Below are 21,585 nucleotides of genomic sequence, written 5' to 3'. Positions count from 1 at the left end.
TGAGATGTTTACAAATATTGCCTCGTTTAACTCTCGCACAGCCCCTGAGGTAAGAGTATCTCTCCTCTCAAAGTCTGAGCTCAAATCAGTGAAATCGCCCAAGGCCATCTGGTTCTCAGATTTCACACTCAGTGCTCAGTCCCCTTTCCCAGAAAAAGCAGACTCCCCACAAGATCTCAGAAGTCTACCCCTTGCTTCGTTTGGTGCATTTTAACCTTGGCTGCTTTGTGGGTTCCATCTGTCGGAGGTGATCTAGTAAAAGTAAATGCTAAGATACTTGGCCTCTGCATCTCCGTCACCATCCGCCTGTCTGCTTCTCAGACAACCAAGCCTCTTCAAACGTCATCTCCAGTGCTTTACCTCCGTTGAGGATTTTACCTTCTCCCACTTGTTTCATGTATCTTTGACTTGTCCAAAAACACCTGGCATACGGTTCAGGTGCTTTGGGGGTGTCTGATTTCATTTAAGACCCCTTTCTTGTCTCGGGTCTAAATGCAAGTCTTCCTATCATGGTATCGCATCCCCTCATTAGCTATCTTGATTGTAACCAATAAGACATGGGCATCTGACTCGACTGGAGGCAGTCTGCCACAAGACAGGGTTTGCTGGACCTTTGTGCAAAAGTTAGGTACTCATTATTTCTAAGAATTTCTAAAACGATCCTTTCTTTCTCTCCTGGATTGGAATTAGAAAGTGTGAACCCAGAAGCCATCGGAAGCCATCCTGGGTGGTAGGTTGGGGGAAGAGAGCACCTTGTTCCCAAGGCTGACATTCAAGAAAGCTGAGTGGACAGACAAGATTCCAGGTCCCTTATGGCACTGTTGAACTGCTGAGCCAAATTATCCCTGAAACTCATCCTGCCTCTGACTTCCTGCTGGCCAAGTTAAGAAATCTATTTTTCAATCATTTATTGTGTGTGTGTGTGTGTGTGTGTGTGTGTGTTTGTGTGTGTGTGTGTGTGTGTGTGTGTGTGTGTTACTACAGACATACATCACAGCATGCACACAGAGCCAGGAGACAACCTGCCAGCCCCAGAAATCCCCCTTAGTGTTGAGGTCAGATTAAGTTGAGCTTTTAGTTTCTTGTAACAAAACAAATCTGGATGTTCTTTTTTCAAAATTGTTCCTGCCTGCTCGACAAGTGACCTCCACCCAGCTGAATACAATGGTCTCTTTTTAATTCTTTCTCTGCTCGCTTAACAAATAATACATTATGGTCCTTCTGACTCTTAGATTGACATCCTGGACTTCATGCTCCTGGATTTTCTCTTGCCTGTTCTCCTTTACTCAATATCCCTCCCCAAATCCTGAAATGCTGGGAGCTCTCCAGGGGCTGCTCACACCACACTGGGAGCTCTCCAGGGGCTGCTCACACCTCACTGGGAGCTCTCCAGGGGCTGGACACACACCTCACTGGGAGCTCTCCAGGGGCTGGACACACCACACTGGGAGCTCTCCAGGGGCTGCTCACACCACACTGGGAGCTCTCCAGGGGCTGGACACACACCTCACTGGGAGCTCTCCAGGGGCTGCTCACACCTCACTGGGAGCTCTCCAGGGGCTGGACACACACCTCACTGGGAGCTCTCCAGGGGCTGCTCACACCTCACTGGGAGCTCTCCAGGGGCTGGACACACACCTCACTGGGAGCTCTCCAGGGGCTGGACACACACCTCACTGGGAGCTCTCCAGGGGCTGGACACACACCTCACTGGGAGCTCTCCAGGGGCTGCTCCACACCTCACTGGGAGCTCTCCAGGGGCTGGACACACACCTCACTGGGAGCTCTCCAGGGGCTGGACACACACCTCACTGGGAGCTCTCCAGGGGCTGGACACACACCTCACTGGGAGCTCTCCAGGGGCTGGACACACACCTCACTGGGAGCTCTCCAGGGGCTGCTCACACCACACTGGGAGCTCTCCAGGGGCTGGACACACACCTCACTGGGAGCTCTCCAGGGGCTGCTCCACACCTCACTGGGAGCTCTCCAGGGGCTGGACACACACCTCACTGGGAGCTCTCCAGGGGCTGCTCACACCTCACTGGGAGCTCTCCAGGGGCTGGACACACACCTCACTGGGAGCTCTCCAGGGGCTGGACACACACCTCACTGGGAGCTCTCCAGGGGCTGGACACACACCTCACTAAGAGCTCTCCAGGGGCTGCTCACACCTCACTGGGAGCTCTCCAGGGGCTGCTCACACCTCACTGGGAGCTCTCCAGGGGCTGCTCACACCACACTTTACTTCTCCCTTGGCATCCCTAGGCAACGCCTTCTGTGTCCCTGTCTTTACATCCCTTTATATCGCGATGACTCTCAGATCTATAGTATCCAACCTAAGCCTCATTTCTGAGCTGCGACAGTTGTAGCAATGTCTTTCCATAGCTGTTTTCCACAAAACTGCAAACCCAACTCATCATATTGGAGCATTAGTGTTACATGGTCACCGACATCTGTTGTCTCATTCCCTGCTCTCTCGGCCATCTTCACATCACTCCCAACACACTGCAAGCCATCCATGAGATTTCTGAATGGATAAAAAAAAGTACAGATCAATAGTGGGTAAATAAATAATAAGTGGATAAATTGGATAATGTGCCCTTTAATTGCAAATGGCATTGTCCTTATACAAATTTAGTAGAAAGCCATTGCTTTGCCTCAACCAATCATGAGGACGGTAATAAGGCTGGCCATGCAGATTTTTGGTTTGGGAACCATCAGGTTTGTCCTCTTGCTCCTTCTCTGTGAGTGGCTGCTTCATCTTTCCCTCCAGCCTCTTCTTTATTGTTACTGCACCTCAGGCCAAATGGAGAGGCTAGATCTTGGGCTGGAAGCTTTCTCTTAAAGCTTTGGAAATGCTGGTTGATCTGTTGCAACTGGTCTTACCTGCACTGTGGTAGCATCAACACCAACAGCAGACACAGCCCTGGCAGTGGTCAAGGAAGGTTTGTATTTACAAGACGGGTGGGGGTTGTGGGGTCACAGGTTGCTAATCCCTAGTCTCCATTACCAGTAGATATAATAAGATCCCCATGTCAGTTCAATTTGTCACTGTGGTGTTGCCAGCGTCCAAATCGTTATCTTATTCTTGATGAGTGAGATGCAGTGACCAAGTTGGCAAGGTCATGTTGCTGTGTGGCTACTCTTGCGGTGTTCACTTATATTGCAAGAGGCTTGAAAATGAAGGACAATCTCAGACCCAGAAACCCTCAGCACAACTTCTGCGTGTAAAGCTCACTCTTTAGCCTTTCACAAATCTGCTCTGCCTACAGAATTTCAGAATAGACGCCATCCTCCCAGGTGTTTGTAGCCTCTTCTTTTTATCTTCGTCATCCAGTCCTACCCCCTCTTCAAAATTATTTATTATGTTTTTTTAAGACAGGGTCTTCCTATGTAGACCAGGCTGGCCTCAAATTCACAGAGAGCTGCCTGTATCTGCCTCCTGAGTGCTGGGATTATAGGTGTTCACCACCAAGCCTGGCTTAGTCCCACTCCTCTAAGTCAATTCCATTTCTAACACAAATGGTTGGCACATCTCGCTGTCTTATTTTCCTACTTCAGCAAGCTTCTCTTCCCTTGATCTTCTGCAAGGCCCAATCTGCAGGTTGTATGGAGAATGTCCATGCTGGGTTCCTGGGACTCTTGGGATTAAGGAACCCAGATAACAGTGGGCAAGTGGTTAGAAGAACCCTGTTGCTGAGAAACAGGGTTCTTAAGGAGTTTCTCTTAGCCTTGGATGGCAGCTCTTCTCAGGACTAAAGTTAGATGAAGGTCAGAATGAGGCAGAAGACTAAAGAGAAAGAGTCCAGAAACCGCCTGACTAAAAGAGATTTTTCCAGAACACGAGAGCCAAATGCCTCTGGGCATCCATGGGAGGTGAAGCTCTGACAGGCAGTCACACACAAGTCCCAGCTCAGCCTTTGAGTTCCCAAGGCATCCACTTCCTCAACCGTCACCTTAGTAAGTGAATAGGTACAGAGGGGCTACTGCTGGGTGTAGTGACACACGCGCTTGACCCCAGCACTCAGGAGGCAGAGGCAGGAGGATCTCTGTGAGTTTGAGGCCAGCCTGCTCTACAAAGTGAAGTCCAGACCAGACAGAGCTCCAGAATGATACAGGGTGAGACCTTGTTCACAAAAAGGGAGGGCGGGCAAGGGCATTTGTTCATCTGTTGAAGTAGCATGGACAATAGATGCTTCGAGCTGCCTACAGCTGAATGCTGTGCCACATATTCCGTCACTGCGGACTTAGCGATGCCAAATGCCAGGAGGTGAGAAAACTGTGAGGAGGAGGAGGAGGCTGAGACATCAGGGCAGACACTTCCTGATGCTTTGGAGACACAGAAAAGCACAGCTTTTCTAGGATGCTTTGGGGTGGGGGTTGTGATGTATAGAACGATTCTGTTCGGGGGATTCCCCCAAAGTAATTTTCTACAAAATTTGTGTACAGGGGGTAGGCTGCAGGCAAGCACCACACAAAACCCAGAGAAAGGCAAGAGCAAGAAGACCTAATCCATTTGTGACACAAACTCAAGCTGAGCAGATCTTGGGTCTGTGAGGTAAGACAAACATGGAGCAGGTGGGATGTGAAGCCCTTCCCTGTCGCAACCTGACTCCAGGCTGAGACAGGTGATATCTTGAGCTGTTTCTAGTTAGTCTCACCTAAGTCTAGGAGAGGCAAGCGTCTTTCAAGTTATTTTGAAGGTAGTTACTTGGTGTGCAGCCCAATTTAGCCCAAACATGCAATCTTATTACTTCTGACCCCCAAGGGCTGAGATTATAGGTGTGTGCTACCATACCGTGCAGGTCCTTTTTCTCCTTTTCCTCCCCTCCCCTCCTCTTCCCTTCTCTCTTGCTTCTCCCCTCCCCTTCCTTCACCATCTCTCTCAGCTTTCCCTTCCTCTCTCCTCCCCTCCCCTCTTCACCCCTTCCCTTTCCTTCTCTTTTGCCCCTTCCCTCCCCAACCCTCCCCTCCCCTTACTTCCCTTTCCTCCCCTCACCATCTCCTCCCTCCTCTCTTCTCCCATTCCTTCCCCCTCCTCTCCTCTCCCTTCCTTCCCTTCCCTCACCATCTTTCTCCTCTTCCCTTCCCTTCCCTCCCCTCCCCCTCTCCTCACTTCTTCCCTCCACTCCCCTTCCCTCTCCTTCTCTCTTCCCTTTCCCTCCCTCTTCCTTCCCTCCCCTTCCTTCCCTTCCCTTACCATCTCATCCTCCCTTCTTCCCTCCCCTCTCCTCCCCCTCCTCTTCCCTCCACTCCCCTCCCCTCCCCACCCCTCCTCTCCTCTCCTCTGCTTCCTCTCTCTTTCATTCACTTTTGAGGTAGGGTCTCACTATGTTGCCCAGACTGCCCTTGAACTTGTGAGCTCAAGTCACACTTCTGCCTTCCCCTTCCCCGTATTGAATGACATACAGTACATGTCCCTAAGCCTAGCTACATTTCCTTTGCCATACCAACCTCCACACACTGGGCACCTGAGGGTCTCCCTCTGTCTAGGGACAGAAGTTTTCAGTATAAACTAGATCTTTAAAAGGCAGGCTATACACAAAGAACTAGCCAAGAACTGAACAGACCTGGGGATACAGATGGGCATCATTTCTGGGGAGCTGTTGCCAGGCAGCAGGCTGGCTACAGACCAGAGACACATTTCCAGGACGCCAGCAAGCTCTCAGTGTTGATGATGTGGTGTCTTTGTAGCTGGGGCCAGGGAATTCCTGAATTTCCCCACACTGTAATAAAAACTTTAATTGCTCGTGTGCCCTAGTTGCTAGGAACAAAATACAGAAAAGGCCCTAGATCCTGTCTGGGATTTGGTTCTCAGTGAGGTACCTGATCCCCGCCCTTTTTTGGCCCCAACAATGAGGAGGAAGCATGCACTCTCGTGTTCCCTTCTTAAATGTAAGAGTTCAGGCAAGCCGGGTGTACAAGTGTATATCCTTCACAGTGTCCCAGCCTGGGCCCTGCCATCTGTCCCCAGTAGTTTCATGTGTTCATCTGACATAGCCTAAAGTTGTCTGAGAGAATCTGAACTGAGGGGTCATCCAAATGGGATTGGCTTGTGGCTTTATCTATGAGGGATCATTTTGATTAGCGATTAATGTGGGATGGCCCAGGGCCTACCCCACTGTGGACAGTGTCATCACTAGGCTATCTAAGAAAGGTTGCTGAGTATGGTTGGGGAACATGCCAGAGATCTAGCCAGTTGCTCTATGCTCTGCTCTAGTTCCTGACACACCTTCAATCTCTTCCCTTCCCAAGTTGTTTTGGGCCAGGGTATTTTATCACAGACAGAAAGAAAGACAAAACTAAATGTTCTCTTTAATGTTACTGTGGATTATGGGCCCAGACAACACGGTTATGGGCCTGCTCTCATAAAGCAATTGTTGTGGGTAGAATATACCTGGCAGAGTGGCACGTGCCTTTAATCCCAGTGCTCAGGAAGCAGAGACATGCTGACCTCTGAGTTCAAGGCCAGCCTGGTCTTCAAAGCAAATTCTGGGACAGCCAGAGCTACACAGAGAAACTCTTGTCTTGAAAAACAAATGAACCAACAAGGATATAGAGAACACAGCAGTGATATGGACATCCGGCATGGTCAAGATGGCTAACACTGGACTTGGGGTTGTGAGCCAGAAAAAAAAAAAAGCTGACAGTAACAAAGTAAATAGTAACACAATGTGTTATGTAACTATTCCTGGGAGAATGCTACTTTTGTGTAAATCTGTATGAACATGGCCTTGAAGTCAGAGACCTTCCTCACCTTCACCAGCTGGCCTGTTTGTGCCTGTCTGTGAGCCGTGTGCTTACCATGTATGGCCCGTGTGCTGGACTCCATGTCGGTATGTGCCAGGGTGTTTGCTGTTTGCTGTCTACCTGCCCAGCAGCCTGGGTGCTGGTGAACGAATGTGTCATAACCACCTATGGTTCCTCTCATTATCTTCTGCCTCCGTCTCCTGGGCTCACCTCCCATCCTGGTGATGGAGCTTAGGCTCCTGCACTCTTTCAGCCATGGGTAGGAACAACAGAATCTGAGTCCTCCTGTTCTGAGCTGGGGGTGCTGAACTGTAATCTCCTCAACGGGAACTGCTACTCACCCCAAGTGTGGACTAGGAGTTTATGAAAATCCAAATTTCCCCGCTCCGTCCTTCTTCCCTCCTTTCTCTTTTCTCCCTCCTTCTCTCCCTTCCTCCCTCCCCTTTTTCTCCTTCCTCTCTCTTTCTCCCCTTCCTTGCTCCCTTTCTCATCCTGCCTCCCTCCTTTTCCTCCTTCACTTTCCTCTCTCTCCTTTCCTTTCTCTTCCCCTTCTTCCCTCCCTTTCTCCTGTCCTCCCTCCTTTTCTCTCCTCCCTTCCTCCCATCCTTTCTTTTTCCTTTTCCACATTTTCTTCTTCTCCTCTGTCTTTTTCTCTCTTCAATTTCCTCTCTCTCTCTCTCTCTCTCTCTCTCTCTCTCTCTCTCTCTATCCCTCCCTTTCTTGGTTCCTTACATGACAGCACACCAATAAATGGGTGTGAATAAAGACAGACATTGGACCTGTGCGTTCCATCAAGAACCTGCAATTAGGATTTGTCCTCTGAGGTGTGGTAAAGAGCTAATTGGTTGATGGGTGCAGAATGCCAGGGCATTCTTGAATAAATCCCTATATGAGTTCAAAGTATTTGTAATTATTATGATTAGTACTATAATTTATGAGATTTAGCTGTAAATCTTATAATAAGATGAGGTCAGCACTTTTAAGAAGAAGAAGCAAGATGAGACCCTATATAAGGTGATGGGCACTCACCGTGTCTAGGAAGAGGAGCTGACTGAAGACAGGTGAGTGGGAACCGACCCTGGCCTTGTACCGAGCTTACTTGGGACAAAAATTCCATGATATGCCAACTGAATGATGATTAGCTGACCTTGGACTTATTTATTTATTTAGATCGAAAATTCCAGGATATGTTAATCAATTGATAATGCTTGCATCCTTGCTTCTGAGCAAATAATATTGAACCAAATGAAACTGAAGGATCTTGCAAGAAAAGAACCCCAACTTTTAGAAAAGTGAGATGGTAGAACGATTGTCCCTATTCATTTACAATCGTTATACAAACTTGGCTTTCTCTCGGTGCATGTGGAGGGCTTCTTTTGAATATGTGCACATGTGCAAGACCATGACAGAAACATGTGCTCATTGACCACCAAGATCAATAGTGGGGCCAAAGAGAAAGATGAGGGAATTATGGGCCATGAATAGGGAGGGGCAGGTGTCCCTCACCTCAGAGTCTGGATGAGGTCTCTCACCAGCATAATCAGCAACTGCTTCTCTCCCTTCCCAGCTATGAAAACTGTGAGATCTTATGGAAATCTTACTAAAAACCTCAACTACTAGAAAGACATCCTAAATGTCTTGGGTAACTTTAGTGGCCCCTGACCTTACCACATCAGATTTAATTCCACCCAAGCTTTCTCCAGAGCTACTTCATAATCTCATTTATCAGAGGAAAGGAAAGGGGGGATTGTTAACTGCCTCTGAGATATGACTTGAGAGCGCTCCCAAAAGGGCGTATATAGCTAACCTTAAAATGCTTAATTGCAACTCACACTCAAGGAACCCATACTTGGATATGATTTAATTTTTGCTATACCTGGGGAAAGCAATATCCACACTTAGAAATGTCTTATTTTCTTCCCCAGTGCCTCTGCTTCCTAACCCTTATGCTTAGGGCCTATATTAAAATATTTCCCTTGAAATCAGCAACTCTGCTTCATATTTCTAGTCCTGAAATTCCTCTCTATGTCAAAGCCACAAATCCTGGCTTTGCCTGAGTTGGAGGGATCCCTGAAAGATTATAGGATTTCCTCAGGCTGCAGGCTGCTGAGAGCAAGGTTGAGCAGAACTGTGTGCCTCCTGTCCTCGCTCTGCTGGCAATAGATCAAAGAGAAGGTCTCTCTGGTTCTTTTAAGGCTGAAGGACTAAAGCATTGGTACCTTGCCAGGTGGCAAGCCTCTGTCCTTTCTCGCTTTCAATCTTGTGGATGAAACATTGACCAAGACAAGAAGTGTGTGTGGTGTATTGGGGCAGTGTGTGTGTGTGTGTGTGTGTGTGTGTGTGTGTGTGTGTGTGTGTAGAAAAGCCCTGCTTCTCTTGGAAGCTGTGAAAGAGCTAAGGCCAGTGTGCCTAACAGTTTAAGTCTTGGCTATTGGCGTTAAAAGACAGATGTATTTTAAGGTAATATGATGGAGGAAGCAGGGTCTTTTTATTTTATTAGATATTTGTTCAGAAGGAAATATTCCTGGGCTCACACAAGGGAGATAGTCTTCCCAGATTTCTCAGTGCTGGCAAAATGAGAAAGAGCAAGAATGGGGAAAACCAGACAGAAGACACCCCCTTCAGACAGTCTCCACAGTAAAGGAAGATGGAAATACACAGGCAGAAGTCCCTTTCAGACAGTCTCCACAGTAAAGAAAGCGACTATGCCTACACGGAGGGAAAAGACTTTCTCAGACCTCCTCTGTTTTCCTAGCTGGTATGGGCAGCTTATGGGCCAAAATCAACAAGTGCATGTGGTCACAGGTCATGGGAGAAATCAGTCATGAACAGGCACAGGTTAAATGATACATGGGCACACACCTGCCATCCCAGCAGTCACTCTCTCATGTGTGTGTGTGTGTGTGTGTGTGTGTGTGTGTGTGTGTGTGTAGTAAGAAGATCTCCAGTTCCAGGGGCAGCCTCGGTTACAAGGCAAGACCCAGTCTCACAAAATCAAACTGGTAATCTCTGTGCTTTCTAGACAGAAGCGGGAACACTGTAGATTTGAAGCTAGCCTGGGCTATGTAGCAAATACTACGCCAGACTATAAAAGCCAATCTCAAACCACAAGGGAGCAAAGATCTGGAATGTTGCTTTCTTGCACTGTGCTCTAAAAAGTAGATTTTATTTCTCTGGGCATGTGACCCTAGTGGCAGAAGCATTTTATGTTCATGACTGTCATCGGCACTGCCATTTTGATTTAAGCACCGTTGGTACAATGCCATCTGCAAGGCAGTGGACCGGGCCTTTACCATGTGTAAGAAGTGAGAAGAACAGAGTATCAGGAGGGAATGAGTGAGAGAGGATGCTGGCATGGCCCATCAGCCTACCCGGATGGAGGATGGAGAAGGGGGTTAGCCAGAAAGCAAGGGCAACAACCAGGCTTGCAGTGAGAGGCAATGGTTGATGAGCTACACAGCAGCGTTCTCAGTTCTTACAGGATCAAATAAGGGCCACAATGAGGCAGGGCCACGATGAAGCAGGGGTGGAGGGGGGCACAATGGAATGGGGCTGCGCTCATCTCTCAGACACCAGGGTGCTGATACATCACATTTCCAGGCTGGCTGGAGGCCTGCAAAGACATAGCTTGTTCTCTGGTGAGGGATTATAAATGCCAAAGACCTTCATTTCTACCTCCCACCTCCAATTATTAAAGGAAATGGTCTTTATCCATCACAAGTCTATACGATGCTTTGGGAATTACAGAATGCTGGGGGTGGGCAGGGAGAAGATGTCCTGTCAGAGGCCATGAAGAGCATGAAGTAGCCCTCAGGAATGCTCTGGTATTTTGTTCCTAAGGTGACCTGTTGCTGCAGCTTGACACTCCCTTGCTGCCTTTACGCTTTAGCTTTTCAGATCGGGAGAAGAGTGCCATGGTAGATACTGTGGTGGACATCAGGCACCATACTTACCTTGGCTGACATCTTTAAAATGGCTTCCAGTGTGGGGAGGGGGAGGGCTAACAAATGAGTCAGTCACGTGTGACTGACAGGCACTCCCGGAGATGCCTCAGCTTTTAAATATAGAGTACTTCTGACACCTGGGCAAACCGGGGCGGTGAAGTCTGAGTCAGTTTATGAATGGACTACCTTGTCTATCCGTACAAGAAAGCCCATTGTCATTTTTTGCTATGTCCTGACACAACTGAAAACAATTGCTCTTCATATCTGACCACAGAAGGCACCCAGAAGTGACTCTGTTGCTAAGTAACTGGTGTACTTACACAGACTCAGACAAGGGCTTATACAGCACAGATACTTAGCCCCATGCTTGGAAAATAAAGTAACTCTCATGTTGCCATGAGAGCTACATCTTTCCTCTGCAGTTTCCTATAGGAAGCCTCTTCCTTTCCTGGAGTATTGGGAAAACAAACAAACAAAACAAAGCAACAACAACAACAACAACAACAACAAAATGCTCCAGGGTCAGCATTTGAATGTGAACAGTACTCTTTTTTCTAAAAAAAAAAAAAAAAAAAATAAGACTGTGACACACCTCTGAAAAGCTGACAGCCATCTTGGTTACCAATTTAACACACCTAGGAAGGGGCAGCCTCCGCTGAAGAAGATGTGGGAAGCTCAGTCCAGTGGATTAGCCTGTGGGCGTAGCTGGAGAAGCATTTCCTGATTAGTGGTTGATGTGGGAGGCCTGGCCCACTGTGGGCGGTGCCATTCCCTAGGCAGGTGGTCCTTGGCTGTGTGAGAAAGGTAGCTGAATGTGAGCTTCAGAACAATCCAGTGAGCAGTGTTCCAGCCTGGTTCTGCTTCAAGTTCCTGCCGTGCTGGATTTCTGCCCCATTCGGGTTCCAATTCCTTAATGATGGACTTTAATCTGTGAGATGAAAACACCTGTTCTTCTCCAAGTCGTTCTTGGTCTTGAGATTGAACACAGCCAACAGAAACAAAGTAGGAGAAAGGCGTGTATCTTTGAGGCCTTGAACGTCCTTTTTGTACCTTAGAGGCTCTTTTTCTGGCTCCTTTTGGAGATCACCTGTTTGCTCTTACATTCATTCTAGGGGGATCAGAAATGCTGATTACATGGTGTCCATTGAGGGAAGAAATGTGTGCAATTACAGCTAACATTACAAGTTCCTGGCCATCTCTGGTCACTGAATATGACATCTTCTACTGAGCCAAGGGCAATCAGACAGACCATCTCGATGCTATAGGAAAGATAAGCAGAAGGCATGGCTTGTTGTAGGGCCACATACTCCCTCGGTTTATAAACGGAAGTCAAGAATGCCTTTCCACCTGAGAACATCTCATCCTGGGTGTTTGGAAGAACCCGTGTATACAAATAAACTTAGAAGAGAGATTGGGGTGCAACCTAGTAGCAGTGTTTACCTAGTGTGTAGAAGGACCTAGATTCTGTCCCCACCATTAAATAAATAACTTGGAGAGAGGGAGGGAGAGGAGAGGGAAGAGGGAGGGACGGAGGGAGAGAGAGGTAGAGGGAGTGTGTGTGTGTGTGTGTGTGTGTGTGTGTGTGTGTGTGTGTGTGATAATGGCAGGTCCTGGGGCTCTGGGGAACACAGTTCAATGGGACCCAGGGTGTCTGGGATTCTTCAGAACAAGGAACACAGTAATAGGACAATTCTTCCTCTTCCTTCTGCCACCCAAAATAAAGACTCGGGGTGCATTCCAAGGCACCGAGGAAGCTGTGTTCTTCTCTGCAACCTAAAGAGAAAAGTGCCCAATTCATGGAAACCATCAACAAAAAATTCTGCCTCTCATCCACGTTTGGTTAACGGGAATGGCTTTTGGGCACCCTGAGTCAGGTCATTGTGTTTCTTGGTGCCCAGAATCAAAGCATTTCAGCTTTGTTATTTTCTGCAATAGTCTTACTATGTAGCCCAGTCTAGTCTTGAACTCGCAGTCCTTCTCCTGCCTCGGAAATGATGGACTGGGTCCCCATATACAGGTTATCTTGGCTTTTAAAAACAATTAGCACCCAGCACCTCTGTCTTTCCCTTTTTTTCTCTCTCATTTTTATAAAACAGGGTCCCATTGTGTAGCCCATGCTGGCTCTGAATTCAAAATCCCTCTGCCCTGCTGCATGGATCCTAAGATTACAGATTCGCAGCATGCCTGTGAACTAACTAAAAGGCTAAACAGTGTACCTGTCTAAATTTCACTTCTTCATCACCATCCAAACCACTCACTCCCCACCCCCATAGAAACAGTGTGTTGTCATGACAGGGATGGGTGTTACATACCTTTAAGCTAATTTTAATTTTGAAAGCATTTCAGGTACCATAGAACCCGATACCCGGACATGTCTCCTCTGTGGCTGCTTCTGGGCCTCCTGGCTCTGACTGGTGAGTGTGTTTCATTTTTCCCAAATAACTTGGGAACAGATAGGAAAAAGCATAAAAAGGCAATGCTACACCTCCTGTTTGCATAGCTAAAGTGAACGCATTAATCTTCTCTTAAGATGTCTGATAAATCCCAACTACAGATAAGCAGTAGTTCCCTATGATCTCTGTGCATTTGCAGTCGCATGGCTTGACACTGGTCTTTAAACGTTCACCACTGATAACCGCTCATTTCTGCTCTAAAACTCTTACCACCATGGTGTCACTTTCCTCATTGCTGGGACAGAATACCCAACAAAAGCAATTTTAAAAAGGACAGGCTAAATTCAATCCTAGTTTGAGAATATAGGTCATTGTGGGAAGCCACGGGAAGGGGAGCGGCTTGAAGTGGCTGGCCATATAACATCCCTCATCAGAAACAGGAGGGAGAGGGACGCTGCTCATTTTCTCCTTTTGATTCAGCCAAGGACAGCGTCCATTCGATGCTAACACCCACATTCAGGGTAGGTCCTCCCAGGTCAATTTACCTGATCCAGATAATCCCTCACAGACATGTGAGGGATTTGCTTCCATGGTGACTGTAAATCCCCACCAACATGGCAATGAATATCATCAAACACCATAATACTGAACCCATTTAGAGACTGGATCTTCCCACAGAGAGATCGAGGTGTTTCCTAAATGGCTAACAAAATTCAAGAAGGATCCAGGCGTGACGGGGCTGACAGACACACAGTCACCAGCTTTGAATTTCAGCTTTGGCTCTAATGTTGGCTGTAGCTAGGGCAAACAGTGAAAATACTTTTATTTGACATTTGCTATTTACTGTATGTGTGCTAATTCATTCAGCCAATATTTTAAAGCTGCTACAAGGCAGCAACCCTCGGGAATACCGAGAACTGGGACAGTGATGTGGAGCAGTTAGGGAGAGGATGGTAAAGCCAAGGGCAATGGCACAATGTACTGCCACATTAGGGGCATTTGTCAGCAATCATGGAGTCAGAAGCGTACATTAAAAGGACATCTGCTCAATCTTTAATGACAGGACGACTCCCGGGCTTTGCTGCTCAGTACTCCTCTGTGATCCCAGTACTTGGATGGTTGGTGCAGGAAAACCAGGGGTTCAGGATAATCTTTGACAACACAGTTGACAACCTGGGCTGTATGAAGCCTTGTCTTAGGGTTTTACTGCTGTGAAGAGATACCATGACCAAGACAACTCTTGTGAAGGACAACATGTACTTGGGGCTGTCTTACAGATTCAGAGGTTCAGTCCATTATCATCAAGGTGGGAAGAATGTCAGCAGGCAGGCAGATGTGAGGCTGGAAGAGTTGACAGTCCCACCTCTTTTTCCAAAGGCAGCTAGAAGACTGACTTCCAGGAAGTTAGGATAAGGGTCTTAAAGTCTACACCAGAGTGACACATGTATTCCAACAAGGCCACTCCTCCTAATAGTGCCACACCCTGGGCCAGATAAATACAAACCATCACAAGCCTATTTCAAAAACATTAATTAATTAATTAACCAATTAACCAATCAATCAAGTTATTAATTAAAGCGCTGCCTCCCCTTCAGTGATGAGTAGAATCACAGCAACAGAAATCTTGGGAGAGAGGTGCAGATTGAGGAGACCTCCTATAAAGACCTGACCCTAAAACTTGTTTGCACACCCTCTCTCTGCAACCTTTGGCCCCTGCACAGAATGTTCTAGGAGAAGCTGAAGTCAACCCAGTCCCTGTTGGTAGATCATGCCTGTGCTTGGGGTCTGAATGGAGACCCCGAGAAGAACCTGGCTTTAAAATGTGTGTTTCTTCAGAGCAAACATGAATACCAGACCAATGAGTGACGAGGTCTGCAGAGAAGACCTGAGTTTTGCAGAGAAGGAACTGCTCCAGGGGTTCCTTGTGTCTGTGGGAAAGAGGTGAAAACTTAAAGCAGCACTGTGATACTTTGCTGGTGTACTGGAGGTTTAATTTCAAAGGTGATTCAAGTGTGGAACAGGACTCCGGCTCTCCCCGAGGTTACTGATGTGATTCATTCACAGCATTCTAACCCAGTCCCTCAGGTGAACTTCTCTCAATCCGCAGGCTCCTCTGAAAGCAGCAATTGGGGGTGCTATGGAAACATTCGCACCCTGGACACCCCAGGAGCATCCTGCAGGATTGGAAGACGCTATGGCCTGAGTTACTGTGGTAATTATCAAGCTCTGGGTCTGCTCTTTTCTCCTCACAGTGCTACACCATGGAGTGGGGGGAAAGAGCACTCGACACGAACTCTAAACCCCTGTGTGAGCTCTGGCTCTACTTAGACAGTCATATAGTTCTCAAGGCTCTCCTGAAGCTGGGAAAGCCATCTTCACAGAGATTGTTACAAACTCTATATCATGGGCTGAGAGATTCTTCTTAAATTGTAGAGGAAACTAACATGGAGGTGAACCCATGTAAAGCAGCATCACTTTTCATTCTTATTGACCATTTCAGCTATTGTATGGTTTTCTGGCATCATAAAGATGATGGTTGAAAGATGGGCAATTGTGAGCCAAATTGTTCAGGGAAACATTCTCCTTTACTAGGTGACCTGTTGTGCCAGCTCCACGTATTTTATTGGGAAACCTTCTCTGAGGTTCTCAGGATTGGACCAGTGATGCTTGTGCCTGCAGAGTTGTCACAGAAGGGATCAGAACCTAGATCGTGGCCGTCAGGGACCACAGAGATCTCTAACATAAGGAGATGCATGGGGTGATGACTCCGGTTCACAGAAAAGTCTTAATCTGAGAAGGGATGAAGGTTGGGGTTTTCAGTCACACATCTAAGACTAAGCCTGAATCACCATCATCCACGTCCTTCTTTCTGTGTTTGCTGCAGGAGTCCGTGCCTCTGAACGGCTGGCTGAAGTAGACAGGCCATATCTTCTGAGATACCAACCCACCATGAGACTTGTTGGGCAGAAATACTGTATGGATCCTGCAGTGATCGCTGGTGTCCTGTCAAGGGAGTCTCCTGGTGGCAATTTTGTATTGGACATGGGCAACATGGGCAGTGGACTCGGGATGGTGAAGGTAATTCTCCACCTGTCAAGGTGACTGGAGGCTGGGGAAATGGCTGGGCTGGTAAAGTTCTACCTGGGAAAGCATAAGAACCTAACATCCATGGAACACCGCCCGAGATCTGCAACACCCATGCAAAAAAATCCAGTCACAGGGATGTGTCTGTAACTCCAGTGCCGGGAAGGTGGAGGCAGATGGATTCTGAGAGCTCACTGGCAAGTCAGCTGACTTAATGAACTCCGTGTTCAATAAGAGATTGGAGGGTATACTCATGGTGATCTCTGGCCTCCACAGGCATGCTCATACATGAGTACATCCCTCGATATGCACTCCACATGAACATGTACAAACACACACATACACACACACACACACACACACACACACACACACACTGAGAGAGAGAGAGACAGAGAGTCAGAAACAGAGGGAGAGTGCATGGCCTTTCTGCTTTGTGACACAGCTCCAAGGGAACACAACTATGGTGTCACTGCAGGTGGCCCAGTGACACACTGACACTGATCCTGTCCAGAGAGCCACAACAATTCTGCTATCACTTCCAGTGCGTCAGGAGCCACATTTTCTCTTCAGAATGAATACTACTTTATTGTGGGACACACCCCCCGGTACACTCTTATGGGTTCACAGTGAGGCACTAGCTCAGGAGAATGATCACAGATTGCATTTTGCTCTGTAGTTTGTCTGTGACCTTGAATGGGTCCCTTCACTGGGTCTCGTGCCCTACTTGTTGCTTTTTTTTTTTTCCGGAGCTGGGGACTGAACCCAGGGCCTCGCGCTTCCTAGGCAAGCGCTCTACCACTGAGCTAAATCCCCAACCCCTCGTGCCCTACTTGTAAATTTCTACTTTGTTTTTGGTAGTTCTGGGAGTTACATGTTGTGTACGCTAAGCAAGTGTCCCACTATTGGTCACCCCGTTCAGTGCCATTCCAAAAGGATTATTATAAAGAGTCAATGAAATGACAAACATTTAGCTATGGCTGGTAGCCTCTTGGAAAAATGAACTTCTCTCTCTCTCTCTCTCTCTCTCTCTCTCTCTCTCTCTCTCTCACCCCCCCCCTTCTGAGGTTGAGCTTTACCTTTGCCACAATTTCACTCATGTCTTCCGGGGGCAGAGCCACTGTCGGGACAAGGGTAGGGATGAGGATGGAGTTCCCAGTTGCCTCTCAGAGAGTTGCCAGATGCCTTTTTCCAGCGTTCGGGAAAACATAGTCCTTAATGATTTTTGAATTGGCTTCCCTTGGTGACCTGTAATAAACTCCAGTTGAAGGCTACCTTCTGGTACCTTACCCTTTAGATCTGTGAACACATTTGACCGTCTGATGGGATGGAGACGTTGAGTCACCAATGAGGAAGTGGGGCTCACGGAGGAGTAACGATTGTCAAGTTACACAGGCAAAGAGAGAACGTGGACTAGGGTTGCCCCAGTGCTGTTAGGACTGCTGGCATTTACCTCCCTGGGTTTTTTGTTTTTGTTTTGTTTGTCTGTTTGTTTTGTTTTGTTTTTTCTTTTGTAAAACCTATTCCCCATGGGAAGGATCGGTTCATCTCCTTTGAGATGCACTAAGAATCCCCTAAATTCAGCCATTTCTCCGCAGTCCGATGAGGTCTCTGTGAAAGTGGTGACCCAAGAAGGGCTGGAGTCCCCTGCGGACATTCTGATCACCTGCAGGCAGGGTCCTTCTCCCCTCATTTGGGGTTGTGTTTGCAGCACTGGATTCTATGTGCATCAGCCATCTTGGCCTCTGACTGACCTCTGTTACACGGGAGCATCAGAGAGATTGCCTGCTTGCCCTCCGTAGCCTAAACCCTACAGTTTGTTCTGGTGTAAAATGAGATCTAGCCTCTTAACAGGTTTCACTTAAAATACAATTCTGGATCACACAGAACTGGCCATTACAGGCGTAATATTGGGCCTCAGGTTTTCTGGAAAAGCTTTCGTGTACAACAGAAAGTCTAGCCTTACAAGCCTGCGTCTCCACATCTCCCCAGCGCCCTGGCCCCCTATTCTGCCCTTTGCAGCTACAAATCTGATATTTTGTACTCCTCGTGTAAATGGGATCATGTGGGATTTGCTTTGGTCTGTTGGCTTGTTTTGTCTTGTGACTGGCTTACTTTACCTAGTATAATAGCCACGAGTGTCATCTCCATCCTCTGCACTTCACAATACAATTGTCTTCCTTTTTGAGGCTGAATAGAATAATGGTGTGGGCATGCCTCGTTTTCTCTGCCCGTCTGTCAAGGACATTGAAGTTCTCTCTCTCTCTCTCTCTCTCTCTCTCTCTCTCTCTCTCTCTCTCTCTCTCTCTGTGTGTGTGTGTGTGTGTGTGTGTGTGTGTGTGTCTTTCTGTCTCTCTGTGTCTCACTCTGTGTCTCTCTGTCTCTGTCTCTGTCTGTCTTTCTCTCTGTCTCTCTCTGTTTCTCTCTCTCTCTCTCTCTCTCTCTCTCTCTCTCTCTCTCCCTCCCCCCTCCACCCCAACAGGCTGAGACAATTCATTTGGACGAACACCCAGACCTGGCATTGCTAGACTGTACAGCATTTCTAATTTTAATTTATGGAAGAGGGGACCCGAACACTGCTCTCCACAGTGGTCACACCATTTTGCATTCCCATCAACAGTGCCCAGGATTCTAACTTTTCCAGGTCCTGGGCAACACTTGCCTTAGTGTTTTTGCACAGCAATACAATAGGTGTAAGTAGCTCCTGCACCTAGTCTCCAGGGATGGAGAAAGGAGAACAGAAGGGGGACAGAAGAGAATCCCATGTCACTGCCCACCTGGCTTACCCTCTGCCTCTTTCCCACTAGGAGTCAAAATTCTACCCTCCCACAGCTTGGAAGAGTGAGACCTGGGTTTCCCAGAAAACTCAGACTCTGACATCCAGCATCAAAGAGATCAAGACTAGGTTTCCAACCTGGACCACGGACCAGCACCTGAGAGGTATGTGTTACACTGCCGGCTGGTGGCTTCATAGTCCGGACAGAAGAGATAAGTGTGATGCTAGGTTCTCCAGGCTCACGGGGAGTTGAGAGAGGGACTTTGAGCTTTCTACTGAGTGTCCTGAAGCTGTGTGAGGATTAACCTGTTACATGAATTTCAGGCGGACTCTGTGCCTACAGTAAAGGTCCCAACTTTGTCCGAAGCAACCAAGACCTGAACTGTGACTTCTGCAACGATGTCCTCGCGAGAGCCAAATACTTCAAGAACCATGGATTCTAGCACATCGGGAAAAACTCAAGTTCATTGTTGGACTCGAGGCTTCTTCTGTCCCACTGATGTCTAGCTGGTGAAGCCTGCAGTCGCACATCTGAGTTGAATCTGAAGGCTGTCAAAATATCATGAATTACATTAAAGAAAATATTATCACCGGTGTTATAGAATCTTTTTAAGACGTTTCCCCAGGTGTTAGCTCTAGTATGGATTTCTATGTGTGGAGGAATCCAGTGGCCCAGTTCAGCAAATAAAAGCTTAGGAAATGCAAGTTCCAGGTCAATTCCGCTTAAGTATTGAGTTTGGGGCAGTGTCGGGGAAGCAAACCCAGGGCACCTGCTCTACCACTGAGCTCTCTCTACTCAGCCACAAAGACAAATAATATATTTTTTAATTTTTAAAGATTTTCATTAATTTTTACTTTATGAGTGTGTGGTTTTTTCGCATTCACAGATGTCACGAACTACGCACATGCGACACCAGTGGAGGGCAGAAATCTTATTGAGCAAGAGCTCAGTCTCCACTAGCACTCCGAGTAAAAGACAAAATTGCTGTAACAACAGCAGCACCTAACCAAACAAGATGCAGAACCCCGGTTAGCCCGCTAATACATCACTAATAGCTGTTAGAACACAGATGGCAAAATAATGCAGCGTGTGCTATGAGGTCAAAATTTACCTCTCATCCCAGCATTCAGGAGAGTGAGGCAAGAGAGCCAAGAGTTCAAAGCCAGCCTTAGCTATCTAGCAAGCTCAAATCTAACCTCTGTCTCAAAAAAATTATCTTAATTTATAATAAATATAGGAATAGTAAATTAGTGAGATAAGGGAAGCAGGCAGGAATGGAATGAGATTACAAGAAAGGAAAGAGTGATTAAGAGAAATTGAAGAAGAGGAGAAGAATGTTATGGTGGGAAAAGAAAAGAACAAAATAGTATAAAATTATAATAAGTCATAAGATAAAAGCAAGAAGAGATTTCCCAATAAGGAGGACATGCCAGAACCAAAATTGGGTAAATTTTAAAGAGAAACAAAAGGGCTGGAGAGATGATTTAGTAGTTAAGAATGCTTGCTGCTCTTGCAAAGAGCTGGAGTTTGTATTCCAACGCCCACACTGAGTGGCCCACAATCATAGAACTCCAGCTCCAAGAGATCTGATACGCTTTTCCCACTTCTGTGGACACCTTTGTATGGACACACACACACACACACACGCACACACAACTATTCTAAAGGGATAAAAATAAAGGCAGAAAGTAATTTATTAAAAAAAACGGTAAGTTAACGTAGCGTTAAATAATAAAAAATGATTTTCCATCCCACACTAGCGCTGGCTACTCCCTGGCCCTAGCGGTCTCTCTGCCTCCATGGCTAGCCCCATGCAGAGACTATCAAGCTCACAGCTCTTTTGCTAGGGACTCTGCTCACATTCCCAGCATCCGCCCCCTGTGGTTATTGTCACAATTCCCAGTATCCTGGTGAAATCAAAACCTTAGAGGCTTGTGATTTATTAATCAGATTTCTATCACTAAATTCTTACCCCACAAAATGTCCACACAATGAACTCAGAGCCAATTGATATTGATATAAACTGCCCACCTAGATAAGACAAATGGTCCTGTAATTGTCCATCCCTTGTAAGATATTCATAGCTACCTGTTTTTAAAGCTATAGTTGCCTACATTTAAAGCCACACAGATCTGGGTCACCCTTCTCTTCCTCCATTTTCCTTCCTTTTCCCTTCTCTCCTCTCTCTCCTGCCTCTCAAAAATTCTACGCCCGCCCTCCTTTTCTACTGTCCAATCAGGCTCTAGCCTGGTCTTTCACCTGCCCTCACCTGCTTACAGATAGCAATCTACAAGTTAAAGTCAAAATATTCCTTAAAGTAGAAAGAAGGGGGCTTGGGGTGGGGAGCAGTGCAAGGAAAAGCAAGGGAAAGGAAAGAAAAAGGAAAAGGAAAAGAAAGAAAACAAATAATTCTCAGTAAGGAAATAGATGTGTGCACAAATTAATTAAATATAGAAAGAGGAACGAAAAAACAGAGAAACATGAAACTTTAAAAAATACAACGAAATGGAAATATCACTAAAAAGAACTGTAAGAAGAAAATCCACACAAGGGTGCAAAGCAGAGAGAAAGATGACAGCCTGTTAAACTAGCTTCTTCCTTCCAGATTCTTGCAAACCGGAGAGGGGCCGAGCA

General features: G+C 47.0%; 1 protein-coding gene across 1 annotated transcript; it reads left to right on the top strand.

The window, feature by feature from the left end:
- Nucleotides 1-7,789: 7,789 nt before the first annotated feature.
- On the top strand, nucleotides 7,790-19,539 carry Lyg1 (lysozyme G1). Its single transcript, NM_001098838.1, has 6 exons — nucleotides 7,790-7,814; nucleotides 13,036-13,111; nucleotides 15,198-15,302; nucleotides 15,975-16,168; nucleotides 18,982-19,114; nucleotides 19,275-19,539. Exons 2-6 carry the CDS (start codon nucleotides 13,069-13,071, stop codon nucleotides 19,391-19,393), a joined length of 594 nt encoding a protein of 197 aa, NP_001092308.1. The 5' UTR covers nucleotides 7,790-7,814; nucleotides 13,036-13,068; the 3' UTR covers nucleotides 19,394-19,539.
- The last annotated feature ends 2,046 nt before the right edge of the window (nucleotides 19,540-21,585 follow it).

This window comes from Rattus norvegicus, chromosome 9, assembly GCF_036323735.1.
Source record: "Rattus norvegicus strain BN/NHsdMcwi chromosome 9, GRCr8, whole genome shotgun sequence".
NCBI classification, from domain to species: Eukaryota; Metazoa; Chordata; class Mammalia; order Rodentia; family Muridae; genus Rattus; species Rattus norvegicus.
Note: the sequence above shows the minus strand (reverse complement) of the source record. Positions and strands in the feature narration are given on the sequence as shown.